Source organism: Sander lucioperca, chromosome 2, assembly GCF_008315115.2.
Source record: "Sander lucioperca isolate FBNREF2018 chromosome 2, SLUC_FBN_1.2, whole genome shotgun sequence".
NCBI classification, from domain to species: Eukaryota; Metazoa; Chordata; class Actinopteri; order Perciformes; family Percidae; genus Sander; species Sander lucioperca.
Genome location: NC_050174.1, coordinates 13,685,142 through 13,712,900, shown reverse-complemented (window position 1 = coordinate 13,712,900; position 27,759 = coordinate 13,685,142). Strand labels below are relative to the sequence as shown.

The window sequence follows — 27,759 nt, the reverse complement described above, 5'->3', positions numbered from 1 at the left end:
CGGCTTTACGTTAGCAGGTAAATATCCGAGCGAACTGTCAAAATGTGCTCTCTGCTCAGAGGTGAAGAGATGTGTCTGGCCCAACTGTTTCTGCAGTCTGGGTCAGCATACGACTGCATCAATGAACTTGGAGAACTGGGGCTTGTGGAGTTCAGAGACGTAAGTACCCCCAAAACGATTTTGATCTCCTGAAACACAGTAATGTCTCGCTTTGAAAGTTACAGCATAGTTTGCAAACATCGAAAGTACTCGACAAAGTACAAGCATCTAACTTGACCTGTGCGTTTGTCGGAGATTCTATAACATTTGTCATTAGCTTTTACTTCATATGAAAGCAGACGTTGCCATTTATCTTGTAACTTACAAAAGGATGTCGTAGATATCCCATAGATCATAGCTGTTGTAAAAATGCTGCTGTAAAGAGGCCCGTACATGTACTTACTCTATGGTATATGGTGGTTTGTCCTGAAGATATTGGTATGTTTCACAATGGTATGTTTCATGATTCTTCATCATTCATATCTTGACTAAATATGTCTCTTGCACCTGTTTCAGCTCAATCCCGGTGTTAATGCATTCCAACGAAAACATGTCAATGAGATCAAAAAGTGTGAAGAGATGGAGAGGATCCTTGGTAAGGATATATTGATCTTTAATATACAGTATGGCAATAACCCTATCTGTCTCTTCATTGAGTTTAAGTTGTAGTCAAGCTTTGAGCAGGACAGACATGATTAGGACAGGCTGTGATGGGACTGTAGAAGCAAAGCAGGAGTACAAGAAGCCACAGAAAACCTTCTCATTGAATTGAATTGAGAGCCAGTGACCCTACAGTCATGAGACATGTCAGCTGGTTGTAGATTTTGGTGAATGAAATGGCGTTCTCAAATTATTATTAGATTAAGAGAAGAGAGTAACACACTGTCAGACTTTGCTTCAAATCCAGTGTTCTTTCATGGTGTTTGGAAGCTTTGAAACATTTGAAAACTGTCTTTTTGTGTCCTTTAAAGATTGCTGTTTATTTTTAACAGGATACCTTCTGAGAGAGGTCAAGAAAGCAGATATTTCACTGCCAGAAGGAGATGTTAACCCAGTGGCCCCTCTACCCAAGCACGTCATGGCTATAATGGTTAGTTACTTGCTTATCTATCATCATTTTTTCATTTAATATGATTTGGGCAGTTTTCCTGGAGAGCATAAACATCAGTGTTGAGTTAATGCCACTGCAACTAAATGAATGTAGTGAAGTACTTTCTCTACTGTATGTAGAATACTGAATCTTACATTGTTCTGCTCTAGTATGTGTTACCATCATAATTATTATTGCTCTTATGTCCATTATCACTGGGTGTATGTGTGTGTGTGTTCACAGGAACAGCTGCAGAGGCTAGAAGTGGAGTTAGGTGAAGTCACCAGGAATAAAGAGAAGCTGCAGAGGAATCTGCTGGAGCTGACCGAGTACACACACATGCTGCGCACCACCCGCAACTTTGTTCAGAGAACGTCGGAGGTTAGTGTGTCATTCTGTCATGTAGCTGGATTCTTTACACACACATTTTCATCTTCTTTACTCTGCGGATCTTTTTTTTTTTACAATATGGCAATTAGAATCTGGTCTTTGATTTGATTTTGATTCTCTTCTTTACTTGCATCTTGTCTTTACTTTTAGCGAGAGCCCCTACAAGTCCAGTATGAGGAGTTTCCTTTCCTAGAAAAAGACACACTGATGGACTACAGCAGCATGCAGAGGCTAGGAGCCAAACTGGGGTGAGGGATGAGATTTTGCCAACCATATCAGCATTACGTTTATCGTTTCAACTTGGAATTTAATTCATTCATTTAATTTTTTTTTTTGATTTATTGTTGAGTTGGAAGTAGGCACTTTGTTTGTCACAGTTTACCAGTTTTCACAAATGTCATGACATTTTTAAAATGAAATTGTGATATCGTTTGATTTTCAATTCACAATAATATGAGGAAAAAGTAATGGGTACACACAGCTGCTGTTGCTACACATTTGAAGAAAGTTGAATACGAGGCAAGTTGCACTTTTATTCTCATTTTCTGTGCCCTCTCTGTCTCCCATTAGTCTTTTGACATGCATGCGCACTATACAAACAGTACACACACAAACAGGAAGTCTGGCAGGAAGTTCACAAGTTGCAATCACTTGTTTAAAAGTGTGTGTGCTCTAGTAAGCACATGCGTTAGGCTGTTTGTGAATGTTCTCCTTATTCTCTTGCAGTTTCATTTCTGGGCTTATTCAGAGGACGAAGATTGAGGCCTTCGAGCGGATGCTTTGGAGAGTTTGTAAAGGCTACACCATCCTCAGCTACGCTGAGGTCGAGGAGTATTTGGAAGATCCTGACACGGTAGGTTTTTTCAAAGTTAACTTTGTCCACTATTTATGACTTTTGCTACAGTATGTCTTCTCTGCATGATAATGAGAAATAAAAATGTCAACAGGGAAGACAGAAAAAACATTAACTAATAAAACATTATTAGTACACATACTGGTACAAACTAGTTTATTTAACACACTTTGGGCCCCATCTGAGAAATACTTGATTGGATCTGAACTACTGTATCCACGCACATGATAAGTACTTTAGTGGGACTAATATTTTCTATTTCCATAATTTTTGTAGGCAAAATCGATGTGCAATGGAAATGATTTATAAACTGTTAAACATAAATCCTTACCATGTTTTGTACCGTGTTCATAGCCATGACATTGCAAAGAAACCGTATTTTACTTCTGGACAATATAATTAGAATAATAGTAAAATATGAAATATTCCAACACAGTTTGTATTTTCAACATTTTACAAATTTTTCTATAACAAGAGTTTAGCATAATAGAAAACACGTATGTTCTTGATGTTACATGGTGCATGGTGTTAAATATTGTTAAAATATATAATTGTCACTTCCTTTTGTTTATGTAGTGTTGCCACCGTATAGTTTGTTAAGAAATAGTGGAGATGACAGGGTATTTTAAAGAACTGCAAATGACAAAAAGGAAGGCAAATCCTGAAACGGTAAATGTTAAATAATGTGAAATTGATAAAGACACTGGTGAAGCTGTGAAGTCTGTTCTCGTCCTTTTTGCTGTTGTCATAAACAACGAGTGCTGTGATCTTGTCTGTTCACATAGAGGGACAGCACTAATCCACTTATCCATTTCCTCTGCTTGACCAGAAGGCAGGCATGCAGGGCTGCCACTGATCACTAGTGGAATGTCAGGACATACTTTCACTGACGGAAAATCAGGAAAATGTACAAGCAATGTTAACGTGTTGACAACGCCAGTCATGCTTTTCAAAAATCCAGTACAGAAAGCAGTGCTGTTCAGCTGCTGTTTCCAAGATCAATAAGTAACTTTAAATCTCCAATACTTTTCAGTTTTGTTTAGGTAAAGAACAGCTTCATTTAATTTTAATGAAATGAACAGAAAATGTAACAATCACTTCAAAAAAACCATATGCGTCCAAAATGCCACTCCTTTTTTAAATTTTTTTATTGATGGAACATCTGGGTCTTATCATTGATAATATATATATATATATATATATATATATATATATAAAAAAATAAAACTTCCTCTTATGCTCTATCTGCAGGGTGAGCCTACCAAAAGTGTGGTGTTCCTGATCTCTTACTGGGGAGACCAAATTGGTCAGAAAGTGAAGAAGATCTGTGACTGGTAATTATTCCACAATACTTTGTCTCATGGTTTTTGCTTTAGTAGTAGTAATGAGTTTTTAATAACATACTTTCTTCCTCCACAGCTACCACTGTCACTTGTATCCCTATCCCAGTAGCAATGAGGAGAGGACTGATGTTGTGGAAGGACTAAGAACTCGCATTCAGGACCTGCACACAGTATGTCTATTATGTAATTATGCGGATGTTTAATTAGTGACAGGAAAAAGTCACTGTGTCTGTTTGTCATTCACTGAAAGTTTACTTGTAAATGTGTTTGCTGTCATCTCTCTGTTAAAATATAAGCTCTCCTGTTTTTTTTTTTCTTCCTGGTGGTGGGTTTATAGATCAAGGAATACAACATTTTCCAAAACAAGCTTGTCAGAAAATCTTGTTTTCCATGAATCGCAGTACACCCCGTAAAGATGTTTCAGTTGAACCAGTCTTTTATGTCAATAACTAAATTAAATGGCTGATTTGTTTTCCAAAATATGAACCCAATTTTCTCTTTGTGTGTGTCCGTCCTGGCAGTTATACTGTAGGGTCAGTTGAGTGAATCATTTGGTAGCTTTAACCCACTGTGACTGAAAAATAGAATTGCACTCACCCCCTGTAGCACATGATCAGCATGAGACCTCAGCTGAAAGTGTCTCTCTTTCATGCATGTTTTTTTTTTTTCATCCCTTCCTCTTTTTTTAATTGTTTCTGCTGTCTGCTCTTTGCCTTTCTTTTTCACACACAAAATCCTTAAAATGTGAATGTTCATTTATCTCTGTAAATGTTCTATGCGTAATCATGTATCGCTTGTTGTGTGCAGGTACTTCATAGGACAGATGACTACCTGAAACAGGTCTTGATGAAGGCCTCAGAATCCGTCTACACCTGGGTCATCCAGGTCAAGAAGATGAAGGCCATCTACTTTATTCTGAACCTGTGTAGTTTTGATGTTACTAACAAGTGTCTGATTGCTGAGGTGTGGTGTCCTGTCAATGATATTCCCACGCTGCGGAGGGCCCTAGAAGAAGGATCGGTGAGGAAACTCTTAAACAGAGCTGCTTTAGTTCGACTTTGGCTTCACTGCAGGCTTTCTTTTGCTGTTTATTTAACTGGGGCCGTTAAGTATTGTTAACATAAAAGCAAGTACAAAAGTACTTATTTTTGTTCCTGTTCAGTTTAAGATAAAGACACTTTGCATGACTTGGTGAGGGTACTGAAGGGCCACTGTTCTTTCAGATTGCAGGCTGACGAGGACAGAGCGTGTATATGGGATAAAGAAATTCAAAGATGCACTAACAGGAATAACCATTCCTTCAGAGGTTTATTTATCATGTTAAAAACAGTTGAACCACAAAGGCACATTCTATCTTTTTCTTGTTACATTTTTTTCGGGTACATGCTGCCTATTTTGCAGTAATAATAAGACGTGGTAAAATTAGTTTATGACAACATGCTGATATTTTGATTTGATATTTCAGAGAAAAAGCGGAGCGACAGTCCCTTCCTTTGTCAATCGTATCCCCACCAACGACACTCCCCCTACCTTGATAAGGACCAACAAATTTACCTCTGGCTTCCAGAACATTGTGGACGCCTATGGAGTTGGCAATTACAGAGAGGTTAACCCTGGTGAGTGGCATCCTTTGTCGTTCTGTGATTTTCTTTTTTCAAAGATGTGACAGCAACATGAATGTGTCGCACAACAGCCTTTGAAGAAAAACAAAAGATTAAGATCCTTTTATTCTCCCTCCTGTGATAACGCATGCATAATGTAATCAAAATGTACTCCTGAACTGAACATGCCACCCATATATCCATTTATTTCTATGCCACCATTATAACTGCTGTTCTTATGTCTTTCTATAGTCACTTTATATATCGTTTTACTTCAGATTTTTATTGTATATTTTTCTGTTTCAACTTATGCTAACTCATCATTTTGTCATAGTTTTGTTGTTTTTGTGCCTTGTCTAGCTATTGCTAAATTGTAGGGCTGTCAAACGATTAATTTTTTTAATCGCGATTAATTGTCAAATTTCTATAGTTAATCACGATTAATCGCATGTTTTATCACATGAATAAAATTCTATTATTTTGCATTTCAGAACTGTTTTTAAGTACATATTAACAATGAAAAGCCATTCTTATCAGTGCATCTTAACTGGGAATCAAATGAATGCAAAGAAAGTTACTTTATGAACTTGACTTTAAGATTTGTAATTGTTTATTATTTATTTACTGTAAACAAAAGAAAAATGTGTGAATCTGTCATTATTGCACAATTCCTAAAAGTACCTAACCTAACTGAGATGTAACACTAACACTTTGCTTATACAGTACAAATTAAATGGTCCAAAAACCGGATGCCACAGCAGGACATTTCTAACCTTTACGTTTCTAACTTCTAAATAATTTTGATTACTCACTGACGTCCAGTGATCACCGGTTAATGAGACAGTGTTTGCAGCACTCTGCAGCAGTTCCATTTGGGCTGCTTTCTCCGTGTCGTACAGGCTGTGTATGCATGAAACTACTGTCCCCCTCGACAACTTTTTAAAAGTAAACTTTCCATTCAGAATCTTATTGGCATCCATTTCTGTTGTCTCTATGTCCTTAATATCTTATCTTTAGAAGTGATACAGTATATAAATCTTTTTTTTCCTCCTTCTAATTTGTAGCTCCTTTCACAATCATCACTTTCCCGTTCCTGTTTGCTGTGATGTTTGGGGATCTGGGTCATGGAGTTATCATGGCTCTGTTTGCTCTCTGGATGGTGCTGTATGAGAACAACCGCAAACTTAAAAACACCAGGAATGAGGTGAGCGAGTACTCCAAAGCAATTGGTTACCTAATACTCATTTGTGGGGCATACAGTGGGTCTGAAGAATAATGAGTGATTTGATGTGTATGTGCAGATCTGGAACACATTCTTTGAGGGGCGTTATATCATCCTGATGATGGGCCTGTTCTCCATCTACACTGGCCTGATATATAACGACTGTTTCTCAAAGTCCCTTAACATCTTTGGTTCAGGATGGAGTGTGAAGGCCATGTTCGAAGCCAAAGTGTGGAAGTGAGTACTTCATGACAAGAAGGACTTCATTGTAACAGTAAAAGCAGCTTAGCATACGTAGTTCATATGTATTTTCTTTACTTTTAAGAAATGTTATGAACAACCTATTTGGGAACCTGTTTGAAGATAAAAAAATATAAGATGACGTTTGTTTCCTAATGACCTACATTTAACACACTGGTGGTTTTATTTGTGCCTAACAGGGATGCTGATATCCGTGGGAATCGTGTTCTCACTCTGGATCCAAATGTTACGGGAGTTTTCAGAGGACCATACCCTCTGGGAATTGACCCGGTGAGTTGAGAATATTAAAGGACTAGTCATCATGAATACATGGATTTTCTTATTGCTTCTCATCTTTGTGGTGGTTTTAAAGAGCCTACATCATACTCGCAATCACAGTAAACATGTCACCAGGACATGTACACTTAAAGTTACACACGTACACATACACAAGCATATGTGTGTAATTAAAAGTTCTTATCTATGAGATTTGAGACTTTCATACCATAGGTATAATGTTCAAATATTATTATATTAGTATAGTAATAACACGGACTAGGAAACAGCCATTAATGTGGAGCAGTCATGTCTTCTGCTGATACAGTAAATTGGATCAGTGCACCAGTATTAACAGTAGGTTATTTGCTTGATTAGCGGTAATGTGTGTGAGTGTGGAAGTTATTGAATCAGTTGTGTCGAAATAACATTATTAGATCCCTGCAGGAACAATTATGCCATCCTTACATGGCTGAATCAATGAACAAAACATGGCTAGCTTTGTATAATACTACCCATTGTATAATGTAGAAAGTATATGTCATCTTTGTGTTGCACAGATTTGGAACTTGGCATCCAACCGCCTTACATTTCTGAACTCCTATAAGATGAAGATGTCAGTGATATTGGGCGTCATACACATGAGCTTTGGGGTCATCCTGAGCACTTATAATTACTTGTAAGTAGTTTATTTTACCTTTTTTTTAATGGTCTTAATTGTACATGTTATAATTTTAATACCCTGCCTTATTTTTTTTAACGAAAACAGGCACTTTAGGAAGAAGCACAGCCTATACCTGGTATTTCTCCCTGAGCTCCTGTTCCTGCTGTGTCTGTTTGGCTACCTGGTGTTCATGATATTCTACAAGTGGCTGGTCTTCACTGCTAAGGACTCCAGACTGGCTCCAAGCATCCTCATCCACTTCATAAACATGTTCCTCATGCAGGGTGATGGAGTGCAGCCCCTCTACCCGGGACAGGTGAGAAGCTAATGTAAAGCTCCAACCCTGTAACTTATGTCCCCGTTCTTACTAAACGGATTAAGTCTACAGTTGTTTAAAAAACACTGAGACTGATCATAACAATGTAATGCAATATTGTTTTGCTTCTTCCAGACTGGCCTGCAGGTATTTTTGGTGGTCATTGCTGTTCTTTCTGTGCCTGTCTTACTCCTGGGGAAACCTGTCTACCTTTATTGGTTACACAATGGAAGCCACCGCCTAGGAATGTACAGGGTGAGAGTTTGAACTTCATGTCTGACTGGGAAGGTTTGCATACTGTCTGAAATACTGTATGTTTCGAAATATTTGTTCTCTGACTGTAAAATATACACATTTAAGTAGTTTCTCTGTTTGTTCTAAGGGTTATGAGCGTGTGCGGCGTAACAGTGAAGAGGAGCTCTACCTGATGAGGGCTCATGATATGGAGGAGGGCAGCAGTCACAGTGATCTCTCCACTAGCGGAGAGCGCCAGACAGAGGAGGTCAGCAAAACAACTGGATAGTTACCCATTAATCTTAAACTTCCTTATAAGCAACCATTGTTACTTGTATCTGGTTTCGGACAGTGATTCTGACTTGTTTTGTTTTGTTGTGATAGTTTGACTTTGCAGATGAGTTCCTTCATCAGGCCATCCACACTATAGAGTATTGCCTGGGTTGCGTCTCCAACACAGCCTCCTACCTAAGGCTCTGGGCTCTGAGCCTGGCACATGCCCGTGAGTACGATGGTTTGAAACCTGTACAAGCACCACCACCCCCCTCCCAAAATACCAAAATAAAAATTTCCTCAAAAATGTCATTATTTACCTGTTGTTACCTTATTTTATACATTCCAACAGCACTCAGGCATAGTCAAAAAATAATAATAGGGTTGTGGCCCCTTTTTTCATTTCCTGCATTTGCTCACGTTATATGTAAACAGTAGTTCCCTAAATGTTCAACCTGTAAGAATTGAAGTGAACATTTTAACATTTAGTTTATTTTTTATTTTTTGCTGTACTGCAAGGAGACACATCCTCAGTTAAAGCACATTTTCACCCAACGTGAGAACATTGTCAAATGAGCTCATGCACAGTATTTTATGGTTTATTAAACTGATATTAATTAATTTTGCATAACAAATTATAATTAAAGGGAAAATTGATCACAGGGATGCCTTAAGAAGGCAGAACCAAACAGCCAGTTACTGTACTGTTAATATGACTTCCAGTTACAATTGAGCTGTGACGGAAGTGTCGCAGAAATCTTAATATGTCGTATCCAGTGAGATTACCGGCATGCATGACTTGTATATAAAAATAATACTCAGGGTTGTCCTGAAGTTGATCAATCCTTCAGAACAAATTTAACCCCAAAGTCTAAAAACAATGATGCCAAACCCGTTCAAACCATTTTGCGACCTTGGTAATGACATAATTGACATTGGGGACATTAATAGGAGTCAAGATCAAAGCCAACAAATGTAGACCAATGACAGGCCTGAGATCAGCCCAAATATGCTTAGTCTCTGTTTGTTGTAATTCCCTAAATGGATGGTGCACATGCTTTTCTCTGCTTTCACAGAGCTATCAGAGGTGCTCTGGACCATGGTGATGCGAGTAGGACTACGAATGGACACCAGTCTCGGGGTTTTTTTCCTGGTGCCTGTGTTTGGCCTGTTTGCCGTTCTCACTGTGTCCATCCTCCTGGTAATGGAGGGACTGTCTGCATTCCTTCATGCCCTGCGGCTGCACTGGTAAGACTGATAACAATGAGCAAGTACTTGTGTCATTCATGGGACCATTGTGCTTGGGATTATCTCAATGTTTTATATTCATAGAAGCTGCTTGTTTCTTCCTCAGGGTGGAGTTTCAGAATAAATTCTACAGTGGGACTGGAGTCAAGTTTTGCCCCTTTTCCTTCTCTCTGCTGCCCTCCAGCTTTGAGCATGATGGCTTACTGTGAAGGGACTATCTGGTAATACTGTTAGGTGGTAAATTGAGCCAAAAAAGCCACCAGGTTTCCATGCTTATAAAGACATGTTCCAGAGAAGTCCTCAGGGGATTTAGATTTTTCTTGTCATCTTTTAAAAATGTCATGTAATTAAATTCTTTGGTTAGCTTCACACACTTTGGACTGAAACACACTGCCCTCCCGACAGTTTCAAGAACACAGACAGTACCGAGTGTACTGTTGAGGAATGTTTTTTTTATTGCAAATGTATGTAACAGGGTGTTCTGTACCAGGATCAGTTTGCTTTATTGCACTTGTATGAAAAACCACATCCGCCAAAATTGGAATAAATAATTAAAAGAGAGATACAATTTTAGTATGAGATAACTTAACACTACAGTAATAAGCAAATACATGGCCCCAAGGTTAGGTGACACAGCCAACACTTATGATAAATGCATTGCTGGTTTTGGTCTTTTCATGGAATTTGCTCATTAAATAACATAAAATAACATTACATTATAACATTATCCTTATTTCTTCATGTCTGTTTTCCCCCATTTCTTCTCATCTAGTTATTTTTGTTATTCATTTTGGCACAGTTGTGTACATTAATGCAGTTATTTTTTACTTTTTTCACTTTGTTTTTGTTTTGGCAGATCCGTTTTCCATACACTGGGTAGTGAGCCACCTTTCAGTTACATAGTTCTTGATCAACTTTTTGTTGCACTGACTGCCTTATGAAAGTACAACCAAATATCATTCTTCAGTTTCCCTTGTGTTCTTACTTTGTGGTACCAAAATTACTGCAAAGCATCTTTTGACTTGTCAGTATTGAAGTGCCCGGGCAGGTGTGTGATGACTAATGTATATACTTTTACAGAATTATTTTTTAATTTATTATATTTTAAAATGTATCAGAATAAAGATGAATGTTAATGGGATATGATTTTTACTTCATGCATTCAGAGTGTTGCCTATGCGTCTCACACTTACTGTACAATTTAACATTCCACACATTGGTTGTATCAGCTCTGCTAGTCAAGAACCCTTACTTTGAAAGAGCCTATGTCCATATTCAACATGGTGGCCAGGCTGTATTCAATTTTATTAGGAGAACACTGAATGATGTTCTAATATCAGGCATTAGCAGTATTTTCTAATTAGGAAGTTGTTAGTATTGTATGGAATTGCTATTGGGATTTTTGCAAAGGGAACAACTTAATTGTTGTCATTGTTGCAATATTGAGATTATTCACTGGCACCACAATTTGCCAAGGGTTAGATCATAGAAATAAAATGTTATTTCTATGGGTTAGATAGTTAGACAAGGGTAAGGTACTGTCACATTTTTGAAAGTCGTGACCTGTTTGTCAAGTTTTAATAGTGGAACAATATGATGTTAAATCTTGATGATACTAGCGGCAGTCACTGTTTTGTTGAGCTGAGTGATGTTTGATTAATAATGATTTGCCTGTAGTTAACATTAAATTGTTATATGGGTTGCTTAAAGGGGTATGTTAATTTCTTCTAATGCAACCCTGATCATTTGTATATTAAGAATAATCTTTTTTATTGACAAACACTCCATGTTCTAATTCTTTTAAGAAAATCATCCTCATGCTGATAATAAATTCTATTTGTTTGAGTTGTTTTTTCCCGTCACATGTGTGTCCACCTTCACTGAATGCATGCGCGCTCCCGTGGCCAGGGGCGCACTTTCTATCAGCAGCTGCCTTCCAGGCCCGAGACGTTTGATGGTTGCCATGGTAACGTCAAACAGCTAAACCAGAGTGATAGAGAAAGACAGAGCTAAACTACAAGCAGCATAGTTGTTAAAACTAACGTCGCTGGAAACCGCAAGCTAACATTAATGTTGATAACCAGAAAGCAAGGTTTTTATTTCTTCAAATGTCCACTAATTGAAAAATATGGTCCACGACGATTTACGAGTGGAGTGGATCCGACAGTGCGTATCAGCCGGTTTCAATTTACCGGACGGTCCCAACTGTTTCGACGAACTACTCAGTCGGAGAGATGGAGAAGAGGAAGAGAAAATTATCCATTTTTTGAACGTTGTCTCTGAGGAAGATTCACCATCATGTCTTCTGTTTTTCAAAACTATTAGAGAGGAGGAAATAGAGGTTGAAATTCCAGTCGGTAAGTTGGCAAAGGTGTGCCTCTCATGTAACGTTAGCTAGCTAAAAGCATAACGTAGCTGCATTTCGGGTCAGAGGTAGGTTAACGTTTAGCCGTCATTGTCTCTAAAAGACAATTAACGCTAACTTGAATTGTGCTAGCATTACGAAAATAATACTGCATCTAACTAACGTTAACCGCTACAACGTTTATAACCACAGAAAGGAGTAAAGATAGAGACTCTTTAGATCCTGACGAGAAGTCCTGGACTCAAAGTGGAGCAGAGATAACATCAGACTCAGAGGAGACATATGAACAAAGTCCCAGTCATGTGAGATCAAACTTTAAATCCATCCATCTTGTGTTAATTGCTTTTAAATTGCAGCTGTGTTTGAAATCATGTATTTGTGTATTGTTTTGTTGATGGAGAGGAAAACAATGTGTAGCTAATGCCAGGATCAAACTACACGAATTCAGCCCGGTCTTGACCCGACGGACACGTCGCATTTCTGTTTTTTGTCTTTTCAGACGATTGAGGTCCAAGTGGTCTATCACACTGAGCTTCATATGTCGGTAAACGAATACCCAGAGAGATTTTTGAAATCCAGTCTGTTCTACTTTCTCAGGAACACTAAGGGTGAGAAGACAGATCAGTATCATTACAATAAAGCATGTTCAAGCCTCTGTATTGCACATAAAAAGGATTAACCAGTATATTGTTATTTGTTTTTTAAATAGAGACCATTGTTGAACCACTGGACATGAATGAGGCCAGTATGCTGATGCCCAGGCTCTTTGACATTGGCATGCACAATGGACAACCCCTTCTTGTGCTGCAGAACAAACTTGCCCATGTAAGTAAAATGAAAAACAACAAACAACCAGCAGCAACCAGTACCAGTCAGATAATAACAGAATAACTGTCACCATCAACCATGTATCAAAAACTTCAGATTTTCTGAATAAAGAATATTGTTAATGACTTTCAGATGCCAAGGATGAATCAATGAAATATCAATGTGACGCACATTTTGACTGTGTCTCTTGTCAGGTGTATATACCCTTGATTACTGCCCACCAGATGAAGATAACTGGTACAGGTTATGAAAGCGGGGCAGTTTCTCCTCAGGAGGAGACCAGTGGAGAGGGTGAAGAGGAGAGTCCAGTGAAGTCAAGTGGGCAATTCACGGTTCGTGACGAGTTGCTCAACAGGATGTACAAGTATTTGGGCATGGTCAATACAACTCTCCAACACCTTCAGATTCAAGGTTTGATTTATTAGATGTACCAAGGGTGTATTCTTTTTTATTTCAGTAATTTGTCAATATTTGAAAACAAATATTTTATTGAACTCTGCAGAATAATCAACTTGGAATTCCCCATTTTCCCCCTAACTTTTAAGCATATTTAGTGCTGTCCTTGCCATGAGGACTTTTTTTACTATAAACTGTTATGAAGAATGTCTTCTTGCAGCAGGAAATAGAGCAGCTTTCAATGCAGCAGAACATAAAATACACATGACCGTTTTTTTTTTGGGAAAATAGAGAAAACAGCCTTAAATATACTGCTCGTGGTTGTTTTTAATGTTCATTCCATAATAATCAGTACAATCTAAAGATCAGTCTCTTTGTCACAGATGAGATTACGCTGCACATCCCTGAGCTAGACCTGGAGCCGGAGATGGATGTACTGCTGTCTAATCCAGAGATGGTAGAGAAATTGGAGCAGTGTGTGATGAATTGGCAGACTCAGATTACAATTTTTATTGAGGAGCAGCAAAACAAAAAGCCACAGGTTTGTAACTCTCCCTGTATTCTGAGTTTCAACCCAGGCAGGCTTTGTGGTGTCAGCTGAAGGATCTGGGGTCAGAACCAGCATTCACATGTATAGTTGCTGCTGAAATGTCTGAAATACAACCAAGAAATGAAGTTCCTGTCAGCTCAAAATGAAATTATTAGGTAGAAGAAAGCATAAAACATACACCGTGACATCCATAGACCAATGTATAACGTTCAGGTTTTTTTTCCTCCAGGCACCTGGCCCTTTGGCCGAGATAGCTTTTTGGCAGGAGCGTGCATCCATCCTTAGTGCTCTGAGTGAGCAACTCAAACAGCCTGTAGTAAAGAAGATCGTGGAGGTGATGACCAAAGCAGGTGCAGGCATTGTTCAGACCCTGGAAGGAACGGTTGCTGAACTTTATAAATACCGTGTGGAGTCAGACGATAACTTACGCTTCCTCAGCACACTGGAAAGACACTTCATGGTGAGCTGCACTTTTTATAAATGCATCATTGCTGAATATCCTTTACATTTATAAACTCTGAATATAAAATCTAAAAACAATGCACAAAAGCTGGTGGTTACAAAAGCACACACATTTGCGAAGAATATTTTTTCAAAATCAGAAGTGTTTTGCTAGCCTCACCTTCACTTCTATCAACGTTACCCTTTTCTGTTGTAGAATCTGGGTACCGGGGCAAATTTTAGTGTGCTCCTGGAGACCATCTCTCCTCTGATGAGCAGCCTGCAAATTGTGTGGATAATCTCCTGCCACTATAACACAAATGAGCGTATGGTCCCTCTAATGGAGCGTATCGCCTGGCAGCTATGTGAACGTGTGACTCAAGTAATTGATGTCCAAACGCTATTCAAGTATGTGTGAACACTTTTATATTTTACATTGGTGGTTCAGGGCTTAGAGAGAGTTGAAATGTAGCTATATTTGATAATGTCAATATTGGTCAGTTTTGTTGTTTCAGTGTAACTTATCAATGTGCTGTGCCTTGGACAGAGATAAAAGGGAAGTGGCCAAATCCAAGGTACATGATGCTAAGCAGGTGCTGAAACTGTGGAAGTCATCCTACTTTGAAGTGCGCGCTGAAATCGAAGAATCCGGCAGGGATCCACGCTGGGAATTTGACCGTAAGAGACTGTTTGAGAGGACTGATTACATGGCTTCCGTCTGCCAGGACCTGTACAATGTTTTTCAGGTCTGTGTACATACACTTTATAAATACTGACCTCTCACTCAATAACTCAACATGAGAATGTATTCAAAGCAACTTCGGTTTTAGAAAGAGTTCTTCCTGATTTTTGTTGTACAGATTTTGGAGGAGTTCTATAACATCTTTGGTCCAGAGCTAAAAGGTGTGACCGGTGACCCAAAACGCATTGATGAAGTGCTGTGCAGAGTGGATAGTCTGGTTTTGCCTATTGAAGATGTTAGTTTTAATCCTTTCAACATCTGTAAGATGAGCAGCTGGAAAATGATCATGCAAGACTTTGACACTACGGTTCAGGTAAGTTTAGAACATCTGGAATGCAGAAGTTGTGAAAATATGAGTTCTGGAGCAACAATTTAATTAAGCATTGTTGTATCAACGTGCTTGTCAGTTTGCACTAATACAATTGCATAGTTACTTTGTGCTGTACCTCCATTATCAAGCTGATTCACATCTCATGTGTCTGCTCAGGCTATTGAGGGAGAGGCCATCAACTTCATTGATCAGTCTTTTAAGACACTGCGCTCTTCAGCTGCTGCCTTTGACATGCTCCTGAAATTCAAACACATCCGCTCCAGAGAGGCCATCAACAACCATTTGATGAGAAAGTTTAATGACATCCTGGCTCAGTATTGCAAAGAGGTACTGTACTGTGAAATTGAGAAAAAGTTGTGGTGGAATTTCCAGAAACACCATGTAGTGGTAAGATGAGACAAGGGGAAAACTTAGGTAACATCAGGTCTCTCCTAGATCACAGGTCAGGGGACGAGAAGATCTGGCCATACTCATACTCATCTTTTAAACCTGTCCTATGTTCTAGTATGAATATGTGTGTCTTTAGATATTGAGGGAGTCTAGGCGACTGCATGATAAGGGAATGTTGTGTTCTGGAATGTCTTCTTTTGAAGGTCGGTGGAGGCCTCACACACATTTTAGCCTACTTCCCAGAGAGAGATACTGTTGTCTGAACTAGGTTTAGGTGAGCATCTTTGTTATGGTGCCATCAATATCTTTGCATAACCCAAACTTGACAGCTTGAGTGAGAGGTATATGCCTTTAGGAAATACACAGACACTCAGAGTTGGGATGGCACTACATGTGGTTAACTGTATTGCTAATCCTAATTCTCCTCGGTCGAGAGTTCATTAAATGCTTCTGTGTAAGTCATCAAAGTCTCCTGAACCTTATTCACATATGTGAATATGTTGTGCTGCTCCTGAGTTTATCTATTACAGCCGTTAAGTTTAAATTAAATTATGTTATAATAATAGCAGATACAAAAACAAAGCTTCAGTTGATGAACAGAGAGCTCATGCATGTGTTTTGCAATATGACTTACATTGTAAGCAAGAGTACAAACTTAATTGACTTACCACTGCATTGCAACTAACTACATTTAGCAATATTACCTATGACATTTATTCTATATACCTTTAAAACATCAAGGTTTAGCTTCTGAATAAAACCAGCCTCATCATTCAACAGTTTAAAAAAAGAAATAAATATAACATATCCCATTATTTTATGTTGTGCTTCTGTGCCAGTTTATCATTAGAATTCTGAATAGAGTCACAATCACTTTTGTAGAATGCTTAGGTCTTTTTTTTTTGTAGGTGGACAGCATAAATGAAATATTTGAGGAAGAGAAGGACAAACCACCACTAAATAAAAATGAGCCTCCTGTGGCAGGAGCCATCAGATGGGTTCAATCTCTTATCCACCGCATAAAACACACCATCCTTCCCTTCCTGAAAGTGCCGGAGATGCTGGAGAGTGAACAGAGCAAAGCTGTGAGTTATTTTACTGTTGCACAGCTGTATAGGTCAGTGTTAATATTAAACTGTTTACACACCAAAATGTTATTAAAAGCCTTGATGTGACTTTTGCTGCATTCTGCTCAGGCCAAGGACAGGTACATAGAAATGGCATTGCAGCTCACGGACTATGAGAAGAAGAAGTATGACTACTGGCTGGCTAAAACGGAACACAACTTGCCATTGCTAATGAAAAAAACCCTGTTTGTTATGATTACCGATGAAAACCAAATCCAGGCAGAGCTGGTATGTATCTCTTGCTATTTACTTACCTAGACTGTTACTCAATATTGGGTAAAATACAGCCTCAGTAACTATTTCTCAAATGCCCTGCATTTGTTTTGATTTTTCTCATTTTAAGGATGTCCCACCAGCCAAAAGCAGCCTACAGAGGGGTGTGCGATACATTGTGAACTTTGCTCCAGAGATCAAAGAAATCATTTCTGAAACAAACAACCTTGTGTCACTGGGCTATACTGTGCCTTATCTGGCTCAAAATGTTGCTCTACAGGAGCACAAATTCATCAGGTAATGATAATCACCAGTAAGTGAATACCAAATCATAATACCACTGCTTGATGTAATCTCTGGCCTGCCCTATTTCAACCTTGGTTTTAGGTATGTGACTGGTTTGAACAACCTGGTCAACTGCTACCACTCTGTAATGGACAGCCTGAGTGAGGCAATGTTCATTATGCTGGCTCAACAGATCAAAGTGGTCAAAACAGAGATGCATTTTGGATGTAAAAGACTCAACTGGAATTCTTTGGGTATGGTGCATACAGTAGCTGAAATGTCAATTTAGTCTGATTAACGCACACACGTGGTCTGATGAAATTAGTACTGTCTGTAAAATTGAAATCAGATAATATGTGTTTGGTTTTAGGCATTGCCGACTTCATCAACCGAGGCATTAAGGCTGTCTCTAAGTTAGAGTTAGTTGTCAATCAGATTCAGAAGAATGAGAGGGACATTGAGTCCAAGTTGCAGTCCATGGTGATGGCCAACTTACTGAAATTTCCGGTCCCAGATAAATCAAACGATTTACCAGGTGGGATACTATTTATTGGATGTAATGATTATATTATAAGAATTCAAATTTATTTTCATTGACGTAATTGCATGTTTTTTCAAGGTGTCAAGGAGTTCTGTGAACGTATTGAGCGAGAGCGCACCAAGACTGTGAATTTGCTGAGTAGGAAGTATGCAGATATTGGACCCCTCATCACTAAGACAGAACATTTGATCATGGGAACCAGCAGTGGCAAAGCCAAATGTATGGCAGATTATTACATGTACTGGGAACGCAAGGTGCTAGACTCCCTTATAAAGATGGTGCTGAGGTAATTACATGATGTTACTCTTTTTGAAGTTATCTTCTTTGTGAGCAGTAATAATCCCTGTTCATTTGAAATACAGTACAATCTCTGTCTCAACCACTATAACATCCCTCTTGTTGACTTTCACATTTAGGAACACCCAGGCCTTCAACATGGCACTGAGGGGAAGTACCCCGCTTTTCCAAATTGATGCCATCCTGTCTGCCCCTAAGATTGTGTTGCAGCCCCAAAGCAACGAGATCTACTGGCTGATCATGCAGTGTATCAGAGACTGTGTAGAAAGCACCAAGGTAGGATCATCATGATTCTCCTATGTACTACTGCATTTGAAAAGAATATTATTTTTAATTCAACACTGACAATGTGACTTGATTCTGCCCATATTGTTGTGTTTCAGCAATTTGTGCGTTGGATGCATGGGACCTGCATTGAGTGTCCTCCACAGCGTGTGGTTGGTGAAGATGAGGTGGTGACATTTAGCTTCTACAGTGATGTATGGCAGCATCCGCAGATAAATGAGAGCGCCATGACGGTGTCCCAGAACATCCAGCGGCTGCTCTTCGCTCTGGATCAGTATCTTGTCCACTGGAAACGCTATCGGCCCCTTTGGGAAAAGAACAAAACCATTGTCAATGAAAAGTTTGCTGCAAGAAAACCATCCTGTGTCATGTATGATGACAAGCTGCAGTTCCTTTCTCGTATCAATCAGGAGGTGATGCTAGAGCCTCTGTTTAAGAATGAACACGTCATCCATCTCAACCTGGAGCCTCTGGCTCACACAGTGCGGGAGACGGCTGAGTCCTGGATCAGTTCATTAGGTAGCCTGCTCAACAAGCCTGCCAAAGAAGATCTCTTCAACTTGAGAGATGAACTCATGGTATTGAAAAATGCTACATTGTGTTCCGTATGTTTTTATAGTAAATATTCTTTGATTTTTATGTGTGATTTATACTTATGGTTATTTTATACAACAGCAACTCTCCAAGAACCTGAAACAGAACCCTGAAACTTTTGAAGACCTGAAGTCTGTCCTTGGCACCATCTCAGACATCAGGGACATGTCTCTAGATGTGGAGATGAGATTTACTGATATCCAGGAAAAATACAGAACACTGGCCATGTACAAAGTGGAGGTACTGTGTGTTTCATGTTAAATGATTGCCCATTGAAAGCTTATGTTGATATTGTTTCCCTTGTTGAACGTCTTAGCTTCTATTTTCCATGTGTAGGTCGGAGAGGATGAACTGGAGCTGGTGGCCAATATTGTCCAGATGTGGAATGACCTGTTTGCAGAATCCAGACAAATGGATCGAAGTCTGACAGATGTTAAGAAATCATTTACTCAGGTAAGACATCAAACCTACACAGTCAGCTTAAACAGAAAAATGAAAAGTACAGTTTCTTTTCTTTTTTTTTAAGAAATGTACATTTACAGTTCTCTTCCTATTCTCCCTCCCGTACACTCAAAGACTACAAAGGTGAAGACTGAAGAGTTTAAGCAGGAGTTGTCTATCTTTGCTGAAAGCTTCAACATGCATGGTCCTGGAGCTGTGGGAGATGATTTGGAGAAAGGTACTTGTGCACTTGGACCAGAGCAATAATATATGGTGTTAAAATTTGAAATGTAGTGGAGGAACCAGTCATTCCCTTTTGTTCTTTGCAGGACTGACCATAATGGGAACATATGAGGCAGAGCTTGCCAAGATAGTGTCAGGACGGCAGGAACTAGCTAATGCTGAGAAGCTGTTGGACCTGCCAGTCACTGTGTACCCAGAGGTTATCAGCATGCAGAAGGACATGAAGGGCTTGAGACAGATATATGGTGTCTATAAAGCTCAGAAGGTCAGATGTGGTAGCACATTGGGACACATTACACATAATTCTTGTCAACAGGGTTTTTCAAGTATTTCATGTGTTTGTCCTTACATCTTTTAGGACGCAAAGATGGAGTGGTCTCAGACTTTGTGGGTGGATTTAAACATCCAGCTGCTACAGGAGGGTATTGAGGCTTTCATCAAAAGCTTGAGGCAGCTGCCCAAAGATGTGCGGGCCTTACCTGTGGCCTTCTTCCTAGAAGGACGCATGAAGGAGTTCAAAGAGTCTTTGCCTCTTTTGCTGGACCTGAAGAATGAGGCCCTCAGAGACAGGTCAGTCTGCAGAATGACACCAGAATCTAACTGGAATAAATCTGATACACAAAACAAAATGAATGTAAATAAGTAGTATGACAACATAAAATCAACATGTGTTTTTATATTTGGGGACACAGACACTGGAAGGAACTGATGGAAAGGACCGGCACCAGCTTTAAGATGAACCCTGAGAGCTTCACTCTTGAGAACATGTTTGCTATGGAGTTGAACAAATATGCAAATGTCATAGGTGACATTGTCACCTCTGCTGTAAAAGAGCTCAGTATTGAGAAGGCAAGCTTACGTCTTTGTGAATTATCTCAAACTGGAGTTAGGGATCAGTTTATCGGTGAAATCAAAAATACTTTTAAAACACAATATTCATGTTTGGGCGTTTGTGTGTGTGCTTCTAGGGAGTGAAGGAGGTGGTTGAGACCTGGGAAAACATGAAGTTCAGTGTGCTGCCATATTTTAAAGGCACACAGGAACGTGGTTTCATTCTGGGTGCAGTGGACGAGATCCTGCTGAATGTGGACAATGATGCCATGAACTTACAGAGCATGGCGGGCAGCCGTTTTGTCGGACCTTTCCTTGGCACCATACAACAATGGGAAAAAGACCTGTCCCTTATCAGTGAGACCATAGAGGTCAGTGAGAGCGGCCACATCTCCCATCACACTTGAGCCGATCCACAAAAATCCCTACTGAAAAAATATTTCTTGCACAGGTGTCATTGCTGGTACAACGAAAATGGATGTACCTGGAGAGCATATTCATTGGTGGAGACATTCGCTCGCAGTTACCGGAGGAAGCCAAGAAATTTGATAACATTGACAAAAAGTTTAAAGAAGTGAGTGTTGCCATAATATTAGCCAATGAAAGCAAAGTACTCTATTACTGCACATCTCAAAATAATATCTTCTTAATTTTTTGTGTAGATAATGAGTGACATAGTGAAGGGTCCAAACATTAAGCGGTGTTGCCTGGTTCCCAACCGGCTAACAGACCTGCAGGCCCTGAGTGATGGTCTAGAGAGGTGCCAGAAGAGTCTTAATGACTACCTGGACTCCAAGCGGAACGCATTTCCTCGCTTCTTCTTTATCTCAGATGATGAACTGCTCAGCATCCTGGGGAACAATGACCCCGCCTGTGTCCAGGAGCACATAATAAAGGTATCACGCCACTACAGACAAAGCAGGAGAGACAGGAAAGGCATAACTCATTATTCTTCACAGTAGGGATGAGGAGGATCACTGTCTGCCATATGTGTGAAACACTTCCCTGATATTTTTCTTTTCTTTGTTCCACAAGATGTATGACAACATAGCATCTCTGAGGTTTGATGTAGAAAGTAATGGAGAGACAGTAGCTGGAGCCATGGTGTCTGCTGAGGGTGAAGTGATGGAGCTGAAGAAGTCCATCCCAGTGGAGGGCAGGGTGGAGGAGTGGATGACAGGAATACTACTGGAGATGAGGAGGACTAATAGACTTATCACCAAGGAAGCAATCTTCCACTACTGTGAAGACAGGGGCAGGTGTGTGTAGATACTACATGTGTGTGAGCAATTTTGCAAGTGTTTGAGCGTGCAAATGGGCCACACTAAATGTGTCATTCCCTTGTCTCTCAGGGTGGATTGGATGTTGCTGTACCAGGGCATGGTGGTGCTCGCTGCAAATCAAGTGTGGTGGACCTGGGAGGTAGAGGATGTCTTTAAAAATGTGGAGAAAGGAGAGAAATACGCGCTGAAGAACTATGCTAAGAAAATGCACCAGCAGATTGATGAGCTGGTTACACGCATTACACAACCTATGAAGAAAAATGACAGACGAAAGATAAACACTGTGCTTATCATCGATGTCCATGCAAGAGACATCGTAGACAGTTTTGTACTAAACAGGTAAACTTAACCTTTGCCAGTTTAAACGTTTTTTTCATCGCATATAACATTATAACTCTTGTGTTTAAAGGTAAACATTAATAAAATAAAAATGTTATTCCTTTTCCAGTATAATGGACGCACGAGAGTTTGAGTGGGAAAGCCAACTCAAATTCTACTGGGTCCGGGAACATGACGACCTATTTGTGCGTCAGTGCAGTGCTTCGTTCTCTTACGGCTATGAATACATGGGGTTGAACGGTCGATTGGTTATAACCCCACTGACAGACCGTATCTACCTCACCCTCACGCAGGTCTGAAAAAGCCTTGCAAATTTGTATTACCCAATACCCAAGCAGACACATGTAAATTGTTCTGTCAGCTTGTTTTGACAACATCTGTATGTGGGTGTGTATTTGTGGTACAGGCCCTCTCCATGTACCTGGGTGGAGCTCCTGCTGGACCAGCTGGTACAGGAAAGACAGAGTCCACCAAAGATCTGGCCAAGGCTTTAGGCCTGCTCTGTGTGGTAACAAACTGTGGTGAGGGCATGGACTACATGGTAAGAAGCCTACGTACACTTGAAGAGCCAACAGCTTCTGAAAAATATCTTAGAACCATAACCACACACACAGCTTTATTACTCAAATTCCTTTCCTCCTTGTATGCAGGCTGTGGGTAAGATCTTCTCTGGCCTTGCTCAGTGTGGAGCGTGGGGCTGCTTTGATGAGTTTAATCGCATTGACGCCTCAGTGTTGTCAGTTATCTCCTCCCAAATCCAGACTATCCGCAATGCTCTCATTCTGCACCTTAAAAGGTTTCATGTAAGTCTGTTGTTATGCAGAACCAGTTATGAATACATCGAAAATAATCCAAGTTTTCATATAAATTCATGGATATTTAACAAAGAAGGTTATTTCACTCGTGATCATTTAAGGTGATAGCTTGCTTCTGTAGCCTATACACAGAAGAGGTGTTGACCTGTATTCCCCCCTAAATCACCTCCTTCTCACTATGCACATCAGTTTGAAGGGCACGAGATCAGCCTGGACAACCGCATGGGGATTTTCATCACCATGAACCCAGGTTATGCAGGACGCACAGAACTGCCAGAATCAGTCAAAGCCCTCTTCAGGCCTGTGGTGGTCATTGTGCCTGACCTGCAGCAGATTTGTGAGATCATGCTCTTCTCTGAGGGCTTCTTACTGGCCAAGGTGAGGGACGCACACACAAAGCACAAATTACATTGTTACTGTTTAGCTGATGCTCTCATCTTGGGTAATCTATAATAACCCATGCATATGCAATAATACTATAATGTACAATATTTATATTAGTGCTCTCAGGTAATTCAGAAATGCAAGATAATCTATAATTAATTACTAAAAATGTTCTGATATTTTTAAGCACAGAAAGGCAAATTGAAAAATGTAAAAACTGCAAACTGCTTACTGCTACGCATGCCATATTGAGGATTTCATGTCTACACTTTTGTTCAATTCAGGTGCTGGCAAAGAAGATGACAGTACTGTATAAACTGGCACGTGAGCAGCTGTCCAAGCAGTCTCATTATGATTTTGGCCTGCGAGCTCTGAAGTCTGTCCTAGTGATGGCCGGAGAGCTGAAGAGAGGCTCACCAGACCTCAGTGAGGTAGAGACCAAAGAACATTTTTTTCACATTTTATTTTCCTAAAGTGAATAGAAAATTTCTCCTTTTTGCTTACATTCAATATGAAACTAAGAAGTTATGTATTTATGATCCCTCAAGGATAGACTGATGCTTGATTGCTGTTGGGAAAATGTTGGGGATTTGCAAGATTTAGATGAGGTCTTTTCAGTGTCTACCTAACGAAAAATGTTGCAGATGCCACAGAGGATAAAGGAAAGCAATACTTCTTGTCAGTTTTTTTTGAAGTAGGGTCTGCAGTCTGGCCTAAAAACTGAATCTAGTAAAATACCATCACTCAGCTCCACGTTGAAAAATACAACACTTAAAACACTGTAAATCTACTTTAAAAACCGTTTTTAGATCTCTAGGTCACATAGATCTAGAATTGTGATTGGGTGGGTGATTTCTGCTGAAAGTTTTGATATGATAATATGATAATTTGATATGACAGATTTCCAATCTTGAAAATATTTTACACTTCATCCTTGTGAACATATTCATTTTGTTCTTTAAAGTGCTCATATTATGCTTTTTGGCTTTTTCCCTTTCCTTTATTGTGTTATTTATGTTTTTTATGCATGTAATAGGTTTACAAAGTGAAAAGCCCAAAGTCCACCTCAAAGGGCCTTACCATCTCCAACAGAAAACACTGTTCACAAACAGCTCTATTGTAGTCCAGCCTTTACTTCCGTGACGAACGTGCGTCACTTTGTTGCTAGCATGGCACGCCCTCATACTCTGCTTCTTACTGGCTAGTAGTCCTTACCCAGCTACTGCGCATGTGCGACTCCCAACAAAGATGGAATAGAAGTGAGATGCCTCACTCTGTAGCTAAAACAGAGAGCTCAACACACAGGGTGAAAAGAGCTGCAGCAATGTGCAGTACAACAAAAATATGGTGTTTTTTGAAAATTAATAAAAAATTTTTTAAAAAAAAGCCTGGGTAAACTCTGACGAACTTCCAGCAAATTTGATATTTGCTCTGCAAGTCAGTCTGGCGAAGAGCCCATTCAAACCCATTTCTAATGTCCCCAAAATCGAGGCGGGATTTACACCAATCACAACCGTTGAGGCGGGCTTTACACAACGACGATAGCGCAGCGAAGGCGAGCGGCTTTTTGTTTACATTCAACATGACGGCTACTGAAGCGCAGCGTCACCGGTATCGTTGGTCTGATTGGTTGAAGGACTATCCAATGCGCCCAGAGGCATTTGAGCGGCGTCCGTTGGTGACGCCCCTTTGGAAATGAACTGTCAATGAACCTTTCCCAGACCCACTCTCAGTTACAACTGAGAAGGGTCTGGTGTCAACCAGGCTATATTCTGGTATAACCTCTAAATACAACTAGAAAATGCATTTCCTGCGGAAAATGCGTGGGAATGCTGAATAGCTGAATTGCTAAAGCTAAACTGGTTGAATAGCTTAAATCATTAAGAAGAAGTTGAAGTAGTGAGAATAGTTGAAAAAGTGGAAATCGTTTTAATACGTATGAATTTCATTAAAAAGTTAAAAGCTTATGCTAAACTGAACTGTTGGCTTCAAAAGTTGAATAATGACAAAACACGTAGAACATTGTGAGGTCTGAGTTCATTTTCTAACCGATAATCACTCACAAATGCAGAAATATGAAACAAATAGTACGAAAAATCTTAAAGCTCAAATGCACTACACGCTAAAAAATCAGGAAAATTGTTAGAGTTGGAAGCTAAACTGCATTAACCAAGTGAAGAGCTAAAATACATTTTAGAAAAGCTGGAAGCTAAACTGTAATACTGTCAAAAGTGGACGTTTCAATGAATTGACTAAGAAGACTTATTATCAGCCATATCCGTTGCATAGAACAAACAAGCAGAAAGAGAGAGAGAGAGGAAAAAGAGAGGAAAGATAAAACGAGAGGAAAAAAGAGAAAAGGAATCAACTTTCAATAGCATATATGTCAGTGGTAACACACCTTTGGAGCAAGTATGGGTTAAGTGTTTACTTCAGGGACACATTGATTGATGTACCTCAGTGTGTGTATATATGTGTGGCTGTGTGTGTGTGTGTGTGTGCGTATGTGTCTGTGTGTGTGTATATGTGTGTGTGTGCACGTGTGTGTGTGCACGTGTGTGTGTGTGTCTGTGTGTGTCTGTGGGCGTGTGTCTGTGTGTGTGTCTGTGTGCGTGTGTCTGTGTGTGTGTTTGTTTGTGTGTCTGCGTATGTGTTTTGGTGTGTGTGTATATGTGTGTGTGTGCACGTGTGTGTGTGCACGTGTGTGTGTGTGTCTGTGTGTGTCTGTGGGCGTGTGTCTGTGTGTGTGTGTCTGTGTGTGTGTTTGTTTGTGTGTCTGCGTATGTGTTTTGGTGTGTGTATGTCTGTGTGCGTGTGTGTGTGTGTGTGTGTGTCTGTGTGCGTGTGTGTGTGTGTGTGTCTGTGTGTGTGTGTGTGTGTGTGTGTGTGTCTGCGTTTGTGTGTGCGTGTGTGTGTGTGTCTGTGTGCGTGTGTGTGTCTGTGTGTGTGTTTGTTTGTGTGTGTGTGTCTGTGTTTTTGTGTGTGTGTGTGTGTGTTTGTGTGTGTGTCTGTGTGTGTGTGTGTGTCTGCGTATGTGTGTTGGTGTGTATCTGTGTGTGTGTGTGTGTATGTGTCTGTGTGCGTGTGTCTGTGTGTGTGTTTGTGTCTGTGTGTGTGTGTGTGTGTGTGTGTCTGTGTGTGTGTGTGTGTGTGTGTGTGTGTGTGTGTGTGTGTGTGTGTGTGTGTTTGTGTGTGTGTCTGTCTGTGTGTGTGTCTGCGTATGTGTGTGTGTTTTTGTGTTTTTTTTGTGTGCGTGTTTGTGTGTGTGTGTCTGTGTGTTTGTGTCTGTTTGTGTGTTTGTGTGTGTGTGTGTGTGTGTGTGTGTGTGTCTGTGTGTGTGTTTTTTTGTGAGTGTGTGTGTTTGTGTGTGTGTGTGTGTGCTTGTGTCTGTGTGTGTGTGTGTGTGTGTGTGTGTGTGTTTGTGCGTGTGTGTGTGTGTCTGTTTGTGTGTCTGTGTGTGTGTCTGAATAGATAGACAGAAAGAGAGAGAGAAAGAGAGAGACAGACAGAGAAACAAACAGACAGACAGACGGACAGAGACAGACAGAAGTGGAACACTAAAGATATAGACTAATGTTCATATTACTGCCTGTAGTATTCAAGTCAACTGTCTGTGAAAGGGTTGTCATGGTAACGTATGACCAGTGAAAACACCCTTTGAAGTCTGTGATGAGATCTCTTTGATCTTTAATCAGGTTAACGACCGTGTCACCTGCTGAAACTGTCAGCTGGCCACACTGGAGCTGTTCAAAGACACAGAGCAAGCTCTCAAATAAAGCCTCAGACTGCTAAAACGATAAGTTCTATCGGTGAAATGATGTAATCGTGAGCACCACAAGACCTTTGTGAACGTATTGATGTAAAATTTATGTTGATAAACTTAAAAATGTGGGCATATCAGCGATTTAAAAAAGTGGTTCGCTCTGCGTTTCGCTGGGAAATGTGGAAGACTTTTAATATGGCAGTGGATGGAGGAAAATGTGGAACTGTCGTCATTTGGAAGCTCATCGAGCCAACAGTATAAGGCATATTGCAAAAGTGAGCACACTGTCTGAAACTAGACAAAAATACCTACGTTTTGATGTATAAATTGTGTATGACAAGTAGATATTGTGGGCGTGAGAGCAATTTATAGAGAGGGGACAAAGATTTTATTCCTAAGCTTCTGCACTCTAACGATGACATCATCCACTCTAGGACACGCAATACACACTCCATAGAAACGCAGAAAAATCCTGAAATGATCACT

General features: G+C 39.9%; 2 protein-coding genes across 3 annotated transcripts in view; both read left to right on the top strand.

Moving 5' to 3' along the window:
- Positions 1-42: 42 nt before the first annotated feature.
- atp6v0a2b (ATPase H+ transporting V0 subunit a2b) lies at positions 43-11,299 on the top strand. Its single transcript, XM_031309053.2, has 20 exons — positions 43-159; positions 556-634; positions 1,032-1,129; positions 1,373-1,510; positions 1,670-1,767; positions 2,246-2,372; positions 3,624-3,706; positions 3,792-3,885; positions 4,523-4,735; positions 5,181-5,331; positions 6,381-6,520; positions 6,618-6,775; positions 6,979-7,069; positions 7,615-7,733; positions 7,824-8,034; positions 8,170-8,289; positions 8,417-8,536; positions 8,653-8,770; positions 9,618-9,789; positions 9,896-11,299. The coding sequence occupies exons 1-20, from the start codon at positions 43-45 to the stop codon at positions 9,996-9,998; spliced, it is 2,550 nt and encodes an 849-aa protein (XP_031164913.1). The 3' UTR covers positions 9,999-11,299.
- Positions 11,300-11,777: 478 nt separating this feature from the next.
- The window catches only part of dnah10 (dynein axonemal heavy chain 10), a 31,994-nt gene continuing 16,012 nt past the window's right edge, over positions 11,778-27,759 (top strand). The window contains exons 1-35 of one of the 2 annotated variants that reach the window (XM_031309079.2): positions 11,778-12,146; positions 12,347-12,456; positions 12,654-12,762; positions 12,864-12,979; positions 13,177-13,393; positions 13,762-13,919; positions 14,158-14,388; positions 14,587-14,777; positions 14,917-15,115; positions 15,230-15,424; positions 15,599-15,769; positions 16,741-16,917; positions 17,029-17,187; positions 17,303-17,469; positions 17,560-17,711; positions 17,828-17,992; positions 18,077-18,284; positions 18,415-18,571; positions 18,679-19,158; positions 19,256-19,414; positions 19,511-19,627; positions 19,751-19,853; positions 19,945-20,123; positions 20,217-20,428; positions 20,551-20,707; positions 20,827-21,060; positions 21,141-21,263; positions 21,352-21,585; positions 21,725-21,948; positions 22,042-22,311; positions 22,421-22,604; positions 22,718-22,852; positions 22,962-23,114; positions 23,316-23,504; positions 23,795-23,941. In XM_031309079.2, the coding sequence (XP_031164939.2) occupies positions 11,918-12,146; positions 12,347-12,456; positions 12,654-12,762; positions 12,864-12,979; positions 13,177-13,393; positions 13,762-13,919; positions 14,158-14,388; positions 14,587-14,777; positions 14,917-15,115; positions 15,230-15,424; positions 15,599-15,769; positions 16,741-16,917; positions 17,029-17,187; positions 17,303-17,469; positions 17,560-17,711; positions 17,828-17,992; positions 18,077-18,284; positions 18,415-18,571; positions 18,679-19,158; positions 19,256-19,414; positions 19,511-19,627; positions 19,751-19,853; positions 19,945-20,123; positions 20,217-20,428; positions 20,551-20,707; positions 20,827-21,060; positions 21,141-21,263; positions 21,352-21,585; positions 21,725-21,948; positions 22,042-22,311; positions 22,421-22,604; positions 22,718-22,852; positions 22,962-23,114; positions 23,316-23,504; positions 23,795-23,941 (6,411 nt within the window). In that variant the 5' untranslated portion in view covers positions 11,778-11,917. The remainder of the gene's footprint in view (positions 12,147-12,346; positions 12,457-12,653; positions 12,763-12,863; positions 12,980-13,176; positions 13,394-13,761; positions 13,920-14,157; positions 14,389-14,586; positions 14,778-14,916; positions 15,116-15,229; positions 15,425-15,598; positions 15,770-16,740; positions 16,918-17,028; positions 17,188-17,302; positions 17,470-17,559; positions 17,712-17,827; positions 17,993-18,076; positions 18,285-18,414; positions 18,572-18,678; positions 19,159-19,255; positions 19,415-19,510; positions 19,628-19,750; positions 19,854-19,944; positions 20,124-20,216; positions 20,429-20,550; positions 20,708-20,826; positions 21,061-21,140; positions 21,264-21,351; positions 21,586-21,724; positions 21,949-22,041; positions 22,312-22,420; positions 22,605-22,717; positions 22,853-22,961; positions 23,115-23,315; positions 23,505-23,794; positions 23,942-27,759) is intronic. The other variant, XM_035993143.1, reaches the window with a different exon arrangement.